General features: G+C 40.0%; 1 protein-coding gene across 17 annotated transcripts in view; it reads left to right on the forward strand.

Moving 5' to 3' along the window:
* The window catches only part of ELAVL2 (ELAV like RNA binding protein 2), a 92,126-nt gene that overhangs the window by 59,439 nt on the left and 13,827 nt on the right, over positions 1-18,860 (forward strand). For all 17 annotated transcript variants that reach the window (XM_032205350.1, XM_032205357.1, XM_032205354.1 and 14 more), the window contains one exon: positions 3,497-3,600. In XM_032205350.1, the coding sequence (XP_032061241.1) occupies positions 3,497-3,600 (104 nt within the window). The remainder of the gene's footprint in view (positions 1-3,496; positions 3,601-18,860) is intronic.

The raw sequence follows: 18,860 nt of genomic DNA on the forward strand, positions 1-18,860 counted from the left end.
CTGTTTAATATTCATAGTGTCCTTGTGTCCCAAGCATAAAATCCTGTAGAAAGTATACAGAAACAGCTTTAAAAAGTGCTGTGAAGTAACCACAAGAAGCATTGAGGCAAGTGTGCTTAAGTGTGTTACTGGACTTGAAAACAGGTGTGATTTGCAGACGATTTCTACCTTGGTGTGTGTGGAATTAGCTGTTACGAAAGAGTCACAGATGAAAAAGTCCAGAGCAATTTTCTGTCAGTGTTTGGCTTAATCTTTAGCTTCAGGCAACACAAATTAGTGATTATGATTGTTAAATAATGATGTTTGTCTTCTGTATAGTGGATGATTTGGTTTAAGTGCATCTAGTTTCTGTGCAGTTAGTTTAGAAAGCAAGGGGTGTACATATTGAGGAGAAGACTCCTCTGCACTGAATGAGAACCTGTCCAGAACCTGTCCAGCTACCTTCAATTTCAAGCAATGAGTGAAATGTGTGTGCAACAAATAGGCTGCTTTTCGCTCTTCCCCCATCTGAACCTAGTCAGGTGGCACTTCCCCTGGGTGTTTTAGGTACACATTGGTGTTAGCACAGGTTAGTACTGAAGTCTTGTGAGACATTGAAAAACTTGAGGAGAACTTGGTTTTTAAGTCCTCTTAACTTACTTTGTTTCCCCCAAAAGTGTGTGTGTGTTTGGGGGTTGGAGAGGTGGGGGATACCACTAGCTGTCAGGGACACTTTGCAATAATTGGGATACCTGATGGGTTGTTTGAGTTAGATGCTTCTAGTGCTTTGTCAGGAATGTTTGTCTGGATTTTCTAGAACTCAGCCATCTGTATGTGAACTGGCAAACCTCTTAATCATCTTCCCTGGACTAAAGAGCTAAGAGCAGCCCTTCAAGCGTCTATCCGATCGGAGTAAATCAGATTCAATTTCCAACTATTTGTATTGCTTGTTGAGAGCCAAGTTTCATCTTCTCATGGGCATCTGTGAACAAAGTGATTTATTTTTTACTTTTAACGGTTGATATCATGCAACTAAACCACTGATTGTCAGACAAAATTTCACTTGTCGCTATTTAGAAAATCTTACCTCTTAACCATCTTCAGAGTTATAAGAAGGGCTTTGGAATGTCGGACTTAAATACCTTTGAATTTTTATGATAACTTATTTCGGTTTTATTTTGGGATAAAGAATCACAAAGGATGGCACAGAGTCATAAAGGGTAGAAGGGAGCTCTGGAGATCTGGTGTTTGACCATGCTCCAGTGTTTGATCGCCATTACAGTGAAAGCATTTTTTAATTGTAAAGTAACAGAATAAGCCTACAGAAATTAGTTCAAGCTTCTCTTGAGGAAATTGCTAGATTTTTGTATAACTTGATGAATCTACTAATGTTAACAAAGCTTAACTAAGTCGTTGTCTGGAAGAACTGGGAATGAATAGTATCCTTTGTAATGGTTGGATACTGTTTGCCTGCAGTGGGCTGGTTGTTTTTGTGTGAAAAATAAAATCACAAAAAGAAGAGTGAAAGTCTCTGCACATCTTTTTCTATACTCTGGAAATAGTAGCTTGTTGGGAACATCTTACATGAAATAGCTTTGTCTTAGATTTTGTTTTTCTAAGGTTGTGGTTTAAATAAGTTTTTTTTCCTAGAGCAAAACTAATAACACCAAACATCAGAATTCTGCCTTAGGAAATAAGACAAAAATAAAAGCTGTGCACAAAAAAGACATTTGTTTAAGTTGCTCTTTTTTGAGACACTGCAGGGAAGAGTTTCTGCAGACAGTGGGAGTGATGGAGGTGACAGGTATAGAAATTGCTCTGCTGTAATCAAACTAATAAGGGAAAAATCACTTCTAGGATAGAGAACTTAGCTATATCTAGGTAAGCCATAAATGAACACAAAAATGCTTCTGCATGTTTCTATATTGTTACAAAACTGAGATTGAAGGCTGGAATCTGCAGATCATGAAGTACAACCCCCTGCTCAGAGTAGGGATGTCTAGAGCAGGCTACTCCAGGCTTTGCCTTGTTTTTGATGTTTTTTTTTTATTGATGTTTTGCTGTTAATAACGTTGTATATGTTAACTTGTTTAAAGCTGCTTCTAGACAGTTTATTTTTTGTTTATTGCCTCTCCAGAATAATGCACAGTGAAGAATGAGTGTAGCCTGGGAGAGGGGGTTGTCTTCTGAACTTTCAGTGCTGTGGTAGGCTAACTCGTACAAAATGCCAGCAGTGGTGGGGCTTTGTCTGTCCTAAATAGTTGCAAACGTTGCATCTTTTTTGCTTTGCATATTTAATATGTGCTATTTAGGTACATGAGAATTAGATACAGCATGGATGCTTCTTGATCTTTCCTGGCAATTAATTAATTTGCCACTTGTGCATTATGTAATAGTGTTTATCCTCTCTACAAACTGTGCCTCCAAATAATCTCTTAAACTAACTTCTTGTGATTGGGCTATGTTGGATGCTTCCCATTGCTTTGTCTTTTGACTCTGTTTTTTGGACCTAATTTTTCATTTTGTTAAAAAATAATAGTCGAGAATTATAGGATTTTAAACATTTTAAAAGGTCTGTGCTAATGAAGGATCCATCTGTTCAGTAGTATCCTCTCACTGCGTTAAATTTTGGTACCTGTTTCTGTTCTTGTGCATTAAAAAACTTCTCAATGTAGTATGCTGCTGAAGGCAGATATGTTCCAGGCTTTGAAGTTTGAGATGTCTACAGCTAAAGTCTCAAGGGTTTAAGTGCTCATACACAATAGTGTTAGAAATGGGCTGTGGTTCTGATTAAGAGCTATTTACAATGCTTTATAGTCATATGTGATGTGAATTGTGTAATTCAGATATGTAAAAATTCAGATATGTAAAGAACCTGATAATGTTGCATTTTTATTCTAATTGTATTTGACTGATATCCAGTTATTTGTGGCAGTTGGCTTGAATATAGAACAAAATTACCTTTTAAACCCCTTGTTACTGTGAGGCTCCACTTAGTGTGTAACATCTGTAGAAATGTTCTGCTCCAAAGATCTCTTGTCTCAAATTCTGATACTAAGTATGTTTGAAATGCACTTATTTTCATATATCATTACAGACTTTTGCTATATTTTCCATATTCAACTAAAAATTTGAGGAGCGAATAGTGGATTTCTGATATTTTAATGGTGAATTTCTGATATTTTAACTTGGAAGGTCCTGCGCTTCCTCTTATCTCTAATGGTTCATAGCAAAATCCTGAACGTATTTCACATAGCTATTTAAGTCCTTCATTAAAATGACTGTAGCCTTTTCTGCGTTGAACTTAGGGCAGCCAATGGGAGCAGAGGAAGCTAAAGCCCCCAGGCTTATTGGAAAAATAAGATGTAAGCCTTTGAAACTTCATTGAGGCAGATAATTTTTCTTCAATATAAGCAATTTTTTGCTCAATGTGCCCATAGAAGTTCTTAACACCTTTAGTTATCTGTTGTGTAGCATAGCAGTACTAACATTCATTCTTCTTCCTCTGTTTTATCAGGACAGAGCTTGGGTTATGGTTTTGTGAACTACGTTGATCCCAAGGATGCCGAAAAAGCTATCAACACTCTGAATGGATTGAGACTTCAAACTAAAACAATAAAAGTATGTAGTGTGCTTTATGGTTTAAAGAAACAGAAGTGTTTTGACTTCTTGTTAAGATGCATGATGCATTTTTCCTTTCCAAGTACAACGTAAGCATTCTGCTAATGTTAATAAAATTGCCTAGGACTTCACCATGGAGCAGATGATTAGTCCTCTAGTCCACCTAGAGATTATAATTGAATATACAAAATTGGTATGTATGATAATGGTTAATATTTTATATTTGAGCTTAAATTAGGTGATATCTCAATTAGGTGACATCAGATCATATGCTTTGCATGCTTAAGTAATAAATTCAGTATTGCATATAGTCTGAAGATTGCACTGTGTGCTTCCTACTTTTCTTTTTTTTTGCAAAGAAGACAGTATAATTTGCTTATTAAACAAGACAGTTGCAGCCTAAAGGAGTATTCTCTCACATCCTTAAAATGAAATGCTGAGATAACTGGTTTGTTTATAAAGGTCTGTGAATTACTGGATTTCAAGGTTGTTCCATATTTATATGCCTTGTTTTTCTCCAATGTTAGGGTTTCCTGCTTTTTCAGTTTATGTTGTAACAACTGCACCTCTTGTTAACTAAATTCAATTCCCTCAATTTCTAGAGAAAGGAATCTTGAGACTTCTTACCAACTGTTTTTTTCTTCACTCCAACCACATTTAATCACGTTTTATTCTTTCTTATAAAATGGCTTTAAATGTCTCCAAAGGTGGGGTTGTGGTGATGGGGAAATGACTGTAATTAGCACATGTTATTCATGTGTCCTACAGTTTCACATTAATACCTTGGAAATGTAGCATTAAGCAATTACTCCATTATCAGAAGAGTGAGGATATCGATTTGAGCAATTGTTTGGACTCTGAAATCTTAGGAAAGGAGATGAAATAAAATTGTCAGGGAATGGGGGCCTTTGAATGTGTTTCACAGGTGTTCGTGCCTGGAGGCAGCACTGGGGCCAGTCAGCCTATTCTTTCTCATTAAACAGCAGGGTTTGCTAGCTGATCACTTGGACAGTGACTGCCCTCTAACTAGGGTCATATTTGAGCTGTAAGATAAAGCTCACCTTGTAAAGGCTTTGGAGTTAAAAAGCAATGCTGAGCAACTTAAAAAATAGCAGGCAAATATAAGATAGCATGAATTCAGGTAGATTGCCCAAACTGTTCTGGATTCATGAGGTTTATTAAATGCATGATGCTATTTGTAACTTATATATGCTGCAGTGAATAAACATTGAGTCGTGGAAAGACTTGGATAGATGCTTTGCAGAAAGTTACCTACTTGCTTTTAGTAGGCTTGCCTGAAGGCAGCCTCTGCCATGTTCTACTTGGTGAGGGAATATGGAAGAAAGCCATTTAGTACGCCCAAAGCTTGTGCAGCTTATAAAGCAGTCTTCTGGGAGAAAGGGGCATGGATTAGCTCTCCAGTAATGTTACAGGTATGTTGTATCTTAGGTATATCTTAGACTGCAAAAATAAGAAATGCATCTGCTTGGGATGACAAGTTCTGTGGACTATGTAAATATTCAAAGGAAAAGGATGGTGTATACAGAGAATCAATCCAGGCTTCCCAAATCAAATAGATTCCTTACAGGGGGTTCTGGTGACTTGAATTTATGTTTCCAGCATATGACTTCTTGGTCATCTTTCAGTTTACAGAATAACAGGTTGTTAGGGATTGAAAGGGACCTTGAAAGATCTAGTCCAGTCCCCTGGCTGGAGTAGGAACACCTAGATCAGGTCACACAGGAATGCATCCAGGCGGGTTTTGAATGTCTCCAGAGAAGGAGACAACACCCCTGGGCAGCCTGTTCCAGTTTCACCATGAAAAAGTTGTCTTACATTTAAGCAGAACCTCCAGTGTTCCAGCTTGCACCCATTGCCCCTGAGTGATTAATGTAAACATCACCAAATTTCTGCAAATAGAAATGTATTGTTTAAAAAAAAAAAAAAAAAGTCTGGGGGGGAAAAAAGTGAAAATAGATGGAGGTTTGGGATGACACTGCTTTTCCTTTCTTGCCTTCTTCAAGTGCTAAGGTAAAGCAAACAAAATAGTTGTAATCTCTTTATTTAGAAGAAAGTATCTCTGAATGTGGCTTTTTCTCATGTTACATGGCAAATAATGACTCTAGCTACCCATGTTTAGTTCTGGTCAATTTCAGCAGCATCTTTCAATGTTAGTGTACATCACCCGGGGAAAGGCTGCTTTATTTATTCCCTTATCCCTTCTTGGGGGTAAGCCATATTTCAGGCTAACTTTTTATGACTGGATTCTCCCTATGTACTGTTTAAAGAGGCTGTCTTTACCTCCTTCCACACTGCAGGAGAAGAAGAGGCTAGAAGGATTCCTAATGTGTTTCAAGACTTGAGGTGTTATTTCTGAGCTCTCAAGACCAGGACCAGCCTTCATAATGGTTCAGGGACCACAGTGTTCCTATTTGTCTGTAGCTGATACCTCCATGTAGAGGCTGAAGTGGGAGCGTTCCTGCTCAGAGGGAACTGTCCTGATCCCAGTCTGTGGTGTTCTGTATTGGGTGCGTGACATTTACATCTGACCCGCTGCTTCTTTTCCACAGTCACTGGTTACATTCCTCCATCCCTAAAAGGGCTGCCACCTACTGTTCTTTTGAAGTAAAATGTACTGAAACCACAAATTTGCAGATTGCTGGCTTACGTTTTTTCTGTGTGGGTAGCAACATTGAAACCAATTACGTGCTACCTTTTTAGAGGGAGGGCTGTCCTTTGGAAAGCTTTATGAAATACTTTTAAGTTGGTGTATTTATGTTGCAGGTAGCCTGTGAATTTTGGGCTTCACTGAATTATGCAACTTCAGTGTGAAAGCAAGCTGTATCAGAGAGGTGAAAGACTTGCTATGGCTTTTTTTTTTTCAGAAGAAACTGCTGCTGGAAAGTACTTTTTCATTGGCTCTTAAATAGAACAGAAAACATGGATTTCTGTGCCTTGAGCGATCTTTCTGCTTACCGATTCGCTTGTTCATTGATTTGGTTTTTGTTTTTTTCATTTGTTTTGTTACAAAAAGATCTCTTCTTCCCAAGTCTGAAAAACTCTGAGGAGCAAACAGCATGCAAGTGTCATCATTCCTTTTGCAAAGGAATAAGAAAATTCAGTGCACATTTTGTTATTTGGTTTCTGCTTGGAAGGAGGGGAGATCATCAGTGACTTTTCCTGCCCTCATTCCTGGGAAAGCTCCATCAAAAAGACTCAGATGAATTTATTGCGAGGTTATCTGTGTGGCCATACCTTTTGGTGTGTTGTAAATGCCTTCAGTGCTAATAAGTCTAAAAAGGAATGGAAAGGGCAAACAAATATCCTGTCCTTGAACTGGTACAGAGCTGTGTAAGATCCTGAATAAGAGGCAGGTTTTAATGTCAATTGGGGCTACCAGGAGGACACAGGGAAACCTCAGCCTGGCTGTTGTCTGTGGATGCTGGGGTGTATGAGTGATGGATGTGGTCTTTGGTGGATCAGAGCTCCCAAGGGACACAGCAATAGAGTAACATCGTGTTTGTTTCCCCCTCACGAGGTGAAGTAGGGCCGAGGAACTTCTCTCTGTCTGCCCTGCAGCTCTCCAGCATGAGAGGGCCTGAAGCAGCAGAGCCTCTCTGTACAGGAGCTGGCAGATAGCTGTCTTAGTTCTCAATGCTGGTGACACGTGTATAGGCATGTATGGAAATCTGCAGTGTAGAGGGGAAAAATGGTTTGGCCTAGCTACAGGCCTAGCTGTTATCCTTCTTTATAAGATAGCATTGATTATCTGTCTTCTACCTAGCTAGTGCTTCTTAAAAATCAAATTTAGTAGGGCTTCTTCCTCTTTCAAGTTCTTTTTTTTTATTTTCTTGACTATTAGAGTGTTTACATGGGTAATTATCACCTGTCAGGGGAATACAGATTTAAGAAATATTTTATCTAAAATATTAAATCTGTAGGTTTTCCTCCCACTCCTTCATAGCTTTGCATATGTTTAAAAAAAAAAAAAAAACAGCCTTCACATGTAATATAATTACAACAGGAAGCTGTAAGAAAGCTTGACAAATTATTTGGCTACATGCACAAGTCCTGCTTTGTCATCGTTATCACCTAGTTAACTGCCCTACTGTAGAAAGCTGTGTAATTAAAAACAGCTAGTTATGAATTTAACAGAAGAGTGAATACTGAGCTATTTGCTTTACACATGCCCAAAAAAGTGCAGTTCAGCAAGGGGATACTTGAAGCATGTCATGCCACAATTTTGATAATGTCCTCTGAGTCAGCATGTCCTTAAAACTTGGCTTTATGATGTGCAATTTCACTTGGTGCCGTGAACCATTACTTAGATTTACAGTAATTTTAAGGAAATTGTCCTCAATCGTAGCAGCTTAAGGTCTCCACCCTTGTGAACTTGTACCTCTGATAGTATTCTTGAAAACACTTCACAGGATATAATAAAATGCAGAATAAAGAAGCATACTGGTTCGATTTCTATATTGGTGCAGCAGAAAAAGATTGTCTTCTCTAACATTGATATTTTTAGAAGAAAACTTTGGTAGCGTCATTTTCAATATTAATTTTTTCATTGATCTCCCTGGAGAACGATGAAATATATATGAATTGAGTAAAAAGTCCATTAAAATACCGGGGGGCAAGAGCTGTGAAGGTGAGAGAAACCCTCTTTACCTCCTTGATTTTGTTCTTACAGCACTAAAGGACATTGATCTAGTGAGTGGCAAAAGGGGATCCTGTTTGAAGGTTTAATTAAAGCTAGTGATTTTTATTGATGCTATCAATCAGCAGAGATTCAGAGAAGGGGCATGGTGCCAGACCATTTAGTGGTCTTGACAGGGTAATTAAATACCTCAGGACTGTATTCTCAAGGTAAAATTGAAGTGCTCTAGCAGATCTGTAGCAGCAGAACAGTGTTTCTTGGAACAAAGGTAAAGGTGTTTTTTTACCTTAAGTTTCTGCAGGAGTTATATAAATGATAATTATACAACCGTTTAGCTATGTTACGGTTAAAGCTTTGACAGCATTTCCTTCTTAAACCCCCCTCCCCACCCCACACATGCCTTTTCACCCCCAGGTAAAATTTGTTCTTCACTGAAATTCAAATCCCTTCAGACTTTGGATGTTACTTAACTGGCTTATGTGTGGTGCTTATTTTGCATGTTGCTGAGTAACGTTGAGAGGAGCATTCACTTGTGAATGCGTGTTGCTGTCTCTTCTTGTAAACCATGCTCAGGACACACGGTTCTTCATTAATACCTAACTACTCCAAGCAAAATAGCTCAGCATGTCAGATTGAACTTCAAAATGTGCTCATCTCTCCTGCAATTGCATAGCTTGTTTCCTGTTTGGTCCCCAGATGGGCTCTGTCACACCCGATCAGTTCTTGCAGGAGTCTGCTGCTGTTGTGCCAGTGAGAGGGTCCCTCAGACCAGTGCAGCTCACACAAAGACTGCTGAGCAGGTTTGCAGCTGGTCGTGCAGTGGTTCCTTTCTGAGCCTGTGTTGGTGGTGTGATGTCTGGCATGAAAATGGATGTGTTAGAAGGGGCAGGAAGTACTCCATGGGGCTGAAGGAAGACTGAAAATTGGTCAAGAGCTGAGCTCCAAGCAGTAAGAAAAATCAACTAAAATTAAACTGTTTGTTAATACTGGGACACCAATACCACATCTGTCTTCTACCTTCCCAGTGCTATGGAAAGTCCTTTAAGTAGAATACAACTTTTCTGCATGTGTCCAATGTGTTAAAATTTCCAAATATGGAGATCTGTCTGTGCTTTTTAAAAAATCAAAATACTTGATTTCTCCATAAGAGTGCTGCCGTTATTGTAAAATACAGATGTACTTCAGAAATTGTGGAAGCCTTGTGAAAAATTGATTGACCTCTAGTAATAAGCTAGTGACTTTTGACATTAAATACCAACTCTAGATATCTTACCCATGCAGTTAGTTTTTTTTCCTGAAAGGTTTTGTAGATTCAGATCTTCCATAAAAGCAGTAACAATGTCAATGGATATGTGGTTGTTTGCATTTCTGCAAGGTGTTTGTGAAATGAGTAATGCAGATGTTCTGGCCAGTGTTTGTCCTCAGCAGTTCACTGAACACAAATACGGAGAACTTGAAGTTCACATTTTTCCTTCCGAGAGCAAAAGTTGTGAACAGATTCACTTCAGTTTCAGGAACAGAAGAATTTGGGTCCCACCTTTTTTTTTTAGATTTTGTTAGTGATTCTGATCACCCACGTGCCTGGTGACAGGATGTGGGGGAACGGGCTAAAGTTGTGCCAGGGTGTTTTAGGTTGGATATTAGGAAGAACTTCATTACTGAGAGGGTTGTGAGGCATTGGAACAGGCTGCCCAGGGAAGTGGTTGAGTCACCATCCCTGGAGGTCTTTAAAAGACATTTAGATGTTGAACTTAGCGATATGGTTTAGTGGAGGGCTTGTTAGTGTTAGGTCAGAGGTTGGACTTGATGGTCTAGAGGTCTCTTCCAACCTAGACAATTCTGTTTGTGAAGAATACTCCCTCTCAACTCTCCCACAACCATTGTGTAACAGCATTAGAAATGTGAGTTACGTTCTGTAAAAGCCATGCTGTTCCATACTTCATATGACAAGACTACCCAGGATAATATCCAGCCCTCCACAAGAACATAGTCATAGAATGGTATGGGTTGGAAGGGACCTCAAGGATCACCCAGTTCCAACCCCCCCAATGCCATGGGCTGGGATGCCACCCAATAGATCGGGTTGTTCAGGGCCTCATCTAACCTGGCCTTGAACACCTCCAGGGATGGGGCATCCACAGCTTCTCTGGGCAGCCTGTGCCAGTTCCTCACCACCCCCTGAGTCAAGAAAGAACATAGGAAGAACAAAGCAAAGTATGTAGGGAGGTCTTTGAGGACTAACAGAAAGTTGGAAAAGTGTGAAAATGTCTTTTCTCCAAATGTGAAGAGCAGAGTTTGGAGTCTAAGTCTCCTCTTATTTGTTGTCTTTTCTTTGTACTTATATTCAAAGTTTTAAGTGATTCCTCTCTTTAAAGATACTGATATAATTATGACTACAGGTTTTAAATCTTCCGCACTACAGTCCCTCTAAAGGCAAAGCTGTCAGCAGAATTGTGGTTCTGTGATTATAGTGCATAATTCTCATCTTATTGTTGAAAGACATCAGTGAATTTAATTACCTTCTCGTACAGTAGTATGATAAACTTCTCGTAGTACAGCATTTTACCTGCATTACCTTAAGCACTTCTGAGAAAACCTCCGATTCTGTTTTTGTCCTTAACAGGATTTCAGTTTTTAATTGCTAATTTACATATGCTATTGCATGTGTCATTTGGTGAACAGAAGCAATTTGGATCTCCTGTAGCCACTTCAGACCAAGTCTTCTGAAAGCCTGTTCCTGGTGCTCCTTCGTGGTAGGCATAGAAGCACTTTACTAGGTCTTTAAAAGTATGTTGTACTTAACCAGTTAAATCCTAAGGAGTACTCCTGGTCCTCGTCCTCTCTATAAAGACTGGTGTTAAGTAAAAACAGCACAGCACAGGAGCTGAGGCTGCCAATTGGAGACAAGGTGTGGTGTCAGGTTGAAGCTGACTTTGTTCATGTATTGAACTCTGAATTTTAACACTGTTCCCCATCCACTCTAAAACAAATGTATTTGGAATTGCATGTGGATTACAAAATGAAAATTGTAGTAGAATGAGTTTAAGGGCTGTCATACCCAAGGTATCATACCTGTCCTTTCTGATCTTAACATTTAAAGCAAACACCTTTTGTCTTCATCAGTGATTACAGAAGGAATCTAAAAAGCAAAACCACTTTACCCTTTGCAAGGTCAGCCTTTGTGGGCAGTTAATGTAAAATGCTTTGAGCCATCCTCGCAGAACATGGTAACCATTGTTCAGAGGTTTGCTTTGGCTTGTTTTTTCATCCTTTCTCTCACACTGCCTCTCCAAGAGCACAAATGCAGCTTTTGCTTAAGCTGACCGTATTCTGAATAGTGTGCTACATTCATGTACCAAGCTCCTTCTCTAAACAAGGTCAAAGACTACTTCTGACTGCTTTTTTCTGTAATGTTTGAAAGTCCCCATCTGGTCCTGTGGTATACTACTAGGAGTGTGTGATCCTAGCCAGGATCTGGAGGAAAAAAAATAGGTCATGAAAAATCTCTGGAGTTTTTGTTGGGACTTTCAATGCATATTCCTAATTTGTTGTTGACGTTTCCAAGGATTATTTTTTTTTTCAGAGAGCTGGTATAACCATAGAAGAATATAAGATACCAGAACAGTGCAACGCTTAAATGCAACATCAGCTTGATGTGCCCTTGCTTGCTGAGTCATGTATTTATCACTCTTGCATGAAGCAAATTTCAGATACCTTTGAAATCACTGTTTGCAGAAAATTCTTTTATAAATTGGAAGACTTTTTCTACAAGCCATGTTCCTCCTGAGAATTGTGGAACAGAAAATTATTTTTTTTGGTAGCTACTGAAAGTCAGAATAGGCCTCCTGATCTAACTGAAGCATTTCTACTACTCAAAGAAACCTTGTGTTGCTTGTAAATGGCTGTAATAGTCGCAGTGAACTGTAGTTGCCAGTTTTTTTCTGGTGATGTAAGAGAACAAAGTATAAATCATTTTGGAGCAGGCTTATTTGTTTATTTACACAGAGAAGGACCCATGAAATCTCATAAGGACACTGTGCTGCTCTTTCAAATGAAATTTGGTTCTCTTGGATAAGTGTTACCCCAAGGCTGTGAGACTGAGCAATGAACAAGAATGAAGGCATCTTGAATGAAAAAGAGCTGGGAGGTCTGAATTAGTGTTAGGTGGGATGGAGCCCCTTAGAGCTCCTCTTGAAACAGTAGCTCTTACAGGCATGTTGTTGCTCTGTGTATTGAATTTGATACAATTATTGATTAGTAGGGGTGAAAAGAAGGCAGGCTGCGTTCTATTCAAAGACTCCGTGCTTAATGTCTGGTTTTCTGGTGACAGAAAAGAGTTGGTGACTCACCTGACATAAGACCGAGGGCTGGTCTTAACCATGTCAACATGATGGCTCAGATGCTGTACACGGTCTCTTCACCATATGAAAAATGATCTTGTTTTCACAAGGAGGTGTTTCTGTACTTCAATTCAAGATACTCTTGGGAATAGTACTGGGAAGAAGTGCTTCCTAGACTAGAGAATCACATCCAAGATGCTTCACAAGGGATTGATTCTGGTTTCTGATTGATTCTGATTCCTCAGTCTGGTTGTCTTTGTCTCATTGCTTGCTGTCTTAAGCCTTCACAGTCTTCTCATCCGAGTGGCACCTGCTCATGGTCTTGAGTTCCTTGTAAAACTTGATTCTCTGTGCTGAACTTGCTGTTGCATCTGCTTTAATAATTAAATTATGCTTCATTTTGAAGAAATCAAAAAGGAGGAAAAGTGCATTAAAATGTCCAGCTGGGATTTAGAGCCAGAATTGAAACCCGATTTTTCCTTAGATCTCATGCTGATCCAAAATTTCATGCTGATCCAAATAATCTCTGTTGCTAGCCTTGTTTTGCAGTGGTGCTCTGACAGGTCTGCTTGGGCAGCAGGGTGAAGCAGGGTCTGCTGAGCGTGGGCTGTGCTGCAGGAGAGCAGTGCAAGGAGCTGCGGTGGTTTTGCTGACTGACAGGAATCAAACACAGAATCTCATGATATGGTCAAAGAGGAATTAGAGTACAAAACCCGTGTTTCCCGTGAGCACCAGTGATCACTATAACATCAGTGGCATTCCTCTTTTTGGTAAGAAATTTGAAAACTGATGTAGCCTCAGATGCTGGGGACCTCATATCTAGTGTTCATACACTGCGTTAACATACCCAGGAGCGAAGATCATAAATACATAAAGGTGGAAGATTTCCAGTGAGAAGTTACTTACAAATTGCTGCAAGAGACTCCATCCCCCCACCTAGAACCAAGTTGAGTTTGCATTTGTGAGTCTTAAGTTCAGTGTGGTTTTGGTTCAGACTTCAGAAAGTGTTGTCTTGATAAAATAATTCCAATTTGAAAGAAGAAATTTATAAAAATAAAGGTGGGACTTTGTTGGCTTTGTCATACTTGTGCAAACTACTCTGCCTGTCAGTAACCACTGTGAACAGCTTATTAGGCCTGCTTGGGAAGAAAATGGAGCTGCAGCACTGTTCTGGCTGGACTGTTAATTCAGATGTGCAAAGATGTATAGTGGCTGGTATGATCACTGTGCTGTGATATCCTGAGAGAATCACTAACTTTGCAGTTCAGTGTTTATGATGTGCCAGATGACTGTGAAGCGTAGCTCCCTCCAACCATGATCCCTCAGCAGTTACCTCTTTGTGGCTGGTTGTGGTTCCAGTTTGTCTTGTTTTCTGGAGGAGCAGACCATTGCTTGGTCCATTTGTACTCTCTGCTGAGCTGGCAGGGAATGGATATGAATGTCTATAGCTGGACAGTCTTCATGAGGTGTGGACTAAAATCTCAACTTCTTCTGATTGTAGTACTGAAAGGCTGTTACTTCTGTGCCTGTTTTTTTTTCAAAGACATCCATTACAGGGCAGGCTGTAAAAGCACAGCTAGTATTAGATATGATCCTTTTTATTAATTTACACAGGTGAATTTGAATTTAGAAGTATGTTCTCATACTTCCTGAGAGTTGTCTAAGTGGCCTAAGTCTACTGTCTCCACTTTGCTTTGCTCACACAAATGCTGGTGCAAGCTTGCACTAGTGACTTAAATTCAGTGTTTAAGTAGGCAGTCCTGTGTATATTGGGAAAACTGGCCTTCAACTTCTGTTTGGAATGGAACTGTTTTTCATTTGAGCAGAGACAAAGTAAACTTGAATATATAGCAATGTGCTCTCCCGTTTCAGACAACCTTTTACTGGCTAGTGACAGCTGAGACGAGGCTCAGCCTCTGCTTTGTGCTTCAGCATTTTATTGGGAATCAAGAAGAAGAGTTTTTGAGTCGTGATATCTCATACTAATTTAAGTGAAGGTTAAGAACACAATGGTCTGAGAATGCTGTTGTAACAGAAATAGTTCCTTGTCTTTATTGCACTTGCCAAGAGGGCTTATATTTGTAATGTATTCCTTTTCCCAATATACATCTGTCTGGTTTGCAGGAGTGGTTAACCTATGTTTGTCTGCACAAACTTTGTGTAGTCTTTCTGGATTTTTTTCTTCTGAAACAAGCTGTCCTGGTTTCAGTTAGGACAGAGTTAATTTTCTTCCTAGTAGCTGGTAGGGTGCTATGTTTTGGCTTAGGGTGAGAAGAGTGCTGATAACACCCCGATGTTTTAATTGTTGCAGAGCAGTGCTTACACCAAGCCAAGGACGTCTCAGCTTCTTGCTCTGTCCTGCCAACGGGCAGGCTGGGGGTGCAGTAAGAGCTGGGAGGGGACAGACCCAGGACAGCTGACCCAAACTGGCTAAAGTGGTATTCCATCCCATCTGATGTCATGCTGAACAATATATAGGGGTGGCTAGCCGGGGTGAGGGGGCCAGACTGCTCGGGGTTAAGCTGGGCATCAGTCAGCGGGTGGTGAGCAATTGCATTGTGCATCACTTGTTTTGTACACATTATTAGTAGTGGTACTACTATCATCATTATTGGTATTACTGTTATTGCCATTATTATTGCCATTATTATTTTCCTGTCTTAATAAACTGTCTTCATCTCAACTCACAGGCTTCACTTTCCCATTTCTCTTCCCCATCCCAGAGAGGGCAGAGGGGGAGAGTGAGCAAACAGCTGTGTGATGTTTAGCTGCCAGCTGGGTTAAACCACAACACAAGGTTTTTAAAAGAAATGGATACCATCTATAAGACAGTGTTGATAGTTTACACTGGAAGCTGTTGAATGTAAACACCTACAGAAGTATTTTGATATTTAAAGATATCAGATATAAAAACTATAAAAAGAATACCTTAAGCAGAGTGTTTTAGAATATAATATCAGTTTTTCCTAAAGTTCTTGCAGGCAATAAAAACAAACCCTTGCTTGTTCTCTATACTATTTAAGAGGCTATATATTAGAAGTAGAGTAAGGTGTCTAACAGTAGCAGCAGATGGTAAGAAACGGATTTCATTTTTAGGGACTGAGTCTTTCTTCTCTTTGGCAACTAATTTAACCTGCTAGCTTTCATGGCTTTAAGTTGAAAATCAATTCGTCTTGATACTGAAAGATGAAATATTAAAACAGTGAAAATACCTCAAATTTTTAATGTAATGTTTACATTTCTATAAATAAGTCTTTCCTACTAGCAGTAATGGAAAATTCCAGTAAAACTCTTTTTAAGTGGTTGTCTACAGAGCAGCTATGTTCACTGTTACGCAGTGTGTGTCGTCATTAAATATTTAAAGTCAGGCTTTCCGGCTGCTTCTTGACTCACATTGTGTTCAATAGTTCTGACACTGCATAACCTTCGTGTTTATTAATTAAGTATTCACCTGTTGAAGTAGCTGTGGAAGTAATATCTAAGCACAGCTGTTAATTTAGTGCGTATGTATATTGCATGACAAGAATGAAAATAGAATGATCAGCAAGTAACTACTGAGCTAGCTAGCAAACTGCCAGGTAGTGAGATGAATCTGGAGACTCTCTGCTTGAAATCTTACGAGTGAAATAGTTGGACTTTGATATCAATAATGAGTAGAAACATATCTCATGCTCCATGTAAGTTTCTTTTTCATGGGAGTTAATTTTCTTATGTTTTGTGGCATCCTTGTTTTTCTCTAATGATGCTGGCTTGCAGTAATCTCAGATCACTGGTAATGGTTTGCCAGAGTTAAATTTCGTTTACACTGGGTTTTTGAAGTTGTTTCTTTCAGTTTCCTACCTGGTCAGAACTTGAGGTGCCTAGCAAGACATCTAGAGGTGGTGTTTGGATCTTAACCCTGATGTATTAATTTCTGTTTGTGTGTTACTGCTGTAACTGATCTGCACAGATGCCAGCAAGCATCAGTCAGAAGACAGGAGTACTCTCTGAGATACTTTCCACAGAGAGAAATCTGTGATTGTTGTATGTTCTTAGAAGTGGAATACCTGTAGTACTATTTACTGGTTAGAGTTTACTGCTTTCATTTGCTTGCTTTCTTCAAGTGTTCAGTACAGGCCTTGACTGCTACGTCTGACTGTTCAGGTAGCATTTACCAGCAAGGACATGGGCAATAGACATCAATGGATCACAAGTCACCATGAAGGAGTGCATATTTACGAGATGAAAGGAAAAGTGATAGGTGCTTTGCAGATACTGTTTTATATTTTGACATACACTGGCTCTGTAGTGTAAGGTAAACTTGCAATAAGCTGGGAAATGTTTTCCTGTGGATTTTTCCTTTCTGGGGGCGTGCAGGGGGGTGTCAGTAAGTTTATCCTTGATGTGACAGCATGTGCCCAGCAGTCTGAATTTCCTTTTTGAAGACAGTGTCTCTATTTTGAATTCCTCTAGGTAGGAATAGGAGAAAAATGTCTACATCACTGAGTTTATACAAAAAAAAAACACACTGTTACAGATTTGTAATTTTCACTTGATTCAAACTGCTTCCAGCCTCTGGGTTGAAGTCCATTTAAGACTTATTTTAAAGTTTATGTATTGTTGCAGAATCACAGAATGGCTGAGGTTGGAGGTACCTCTGAAGATCACTAATCAGCCTCGTGCTCAGAGCAGAGTCACCTCAAGTAGGTTACCCAGGACTGTGAGTCTCCATCCCTGGGGATGTTCATAACCCAACTGGACAACCAGCATCTTCTGATGCTTGAACACCTTGACCATAAAAACATTTTCTTACAGAATGAAATCTATATGGTCTTTCCAAGTAGTTTGCTGTATCAGTATTTGTGTCCATTGCTTCTTTTCGTGTCATTTGATACCGCAGGGAAGAGTCTGGCTCCATCTTTACTACCCTCATTAGGAATTTAGGGATAAGATCCTACTGAGCTGCCTTCTCTCCAGACTGAGCAATCCCAGCTCTCTCAGCCTCCCCTTGCATCAGAGATGTACTGGTCCTTTAATCACCTTTGTGGCCCTTTGTTGGGCTCACCAGTATGTAAATATCTCTTGTGGTACAGTCTGCCGCTCTGGACTCCTGCACCAGAGTTATGTCAGCCCTACGTTGAGGAGAAGGGTCGCATCCCTTGAAGTGCTGATAATAATGGTTCTCCTAACACAGCCCTGGATGCTGTTGGCCATCTTTGTCACAAGGGTGCATTTTGTTGACTTGTGGTCAGAATGCTATCCACCAGGACTGTAGAGCCCTCTGCAGAGCTGCTTTTCAGCCAGTTGGCTTCTGGTATGTACTAGAGCATGGGGTATTCCTGCCCAGGGGGAGGACTTGACTTTTCCCATTTTTCAACTTCAGGATGTTCTCAAGTCTGGTTGAGGTCGCTCCGGGTGGCAGCACAACCCTCTGGCATATCAGCCACTCATCCCATTTTGTGTCATCTGCTGAACTGCTGAAGGTACACTCTGCCTGGTCACCTGGGTTACTAATGAAGATCCTTCCCACATTGATGGAGTCCAATGACTATCCTACAGCTGAATTTCATGACAGTGATCACAACCTACAGAACCTGGCAATTTAGCCAGTTTTTAGCCTCCCTCACTGTCTACTTGTTTTGTTTTCTAGTACATGTTTAAGTGTTATTAATGTGTGTTTTGCCTATAAGTATGATAGGGGAGAGTGTCAAAGGTCTTACTAAAGTTGGGATGAATGTTGGTCATCTCCCCTTTTCCACCATGGCAATAATGTCATTTGTCTAACCAACTGAGTAGCCTTGTCATGATTGCCCCTCTATAAATCCACGCTGACTATTTCCAGTCACCTCTTTTTGTTCAGGTATCTGGAATAGATTTCCATGATTAGTTACTCCATTGCCTTCAAGGAACTGAGGTGAGGCTTACTGGCCTGTAGTTTGCCAGAGAGCAAGAGTTCCTTGCTCTTGAAGGTGGGTGATGAATCCGTTCTCCTAGTCCTTGGAATTGGAAACCTTCCATGTTCCCCGTGACCTTTCAAGGATAACCAAGTTGTGCTGCAGTGACATCCACCAGCTCCTTCAGCATTTGTGGGTGCAAACTCTCAGGCTCCCTGGACTTACCTGTCTGGTGTAAATCTTCTTCAGTGTTATGTTTTGCTGAGGATAAGTCTTCATTGTTCCAGACTCTCCACTGGGCGTGCTTTGCCTGAAGACCTGTTTTGCTATTAAAGACTGAGGTGAGGCAGGCATTGAGCGCTCTGTCCTCTATGTCTCCGGTCAGCAATT

The sequence above is a fragment of the Aythya fuligula genome, chromosome Z, assembly GCF_009819795.1.
Source record: "Aythya fuligula isolate bAytFul2 chromosome Z, bAytFul2.pri, whole genome shotgun sequence".
NCBI classification, from domain to species: Eukaryota; Metazoa; Chordata; class Aves; order Anseriformes; family Anatidae; genus Aythya; species Aythya fuligula.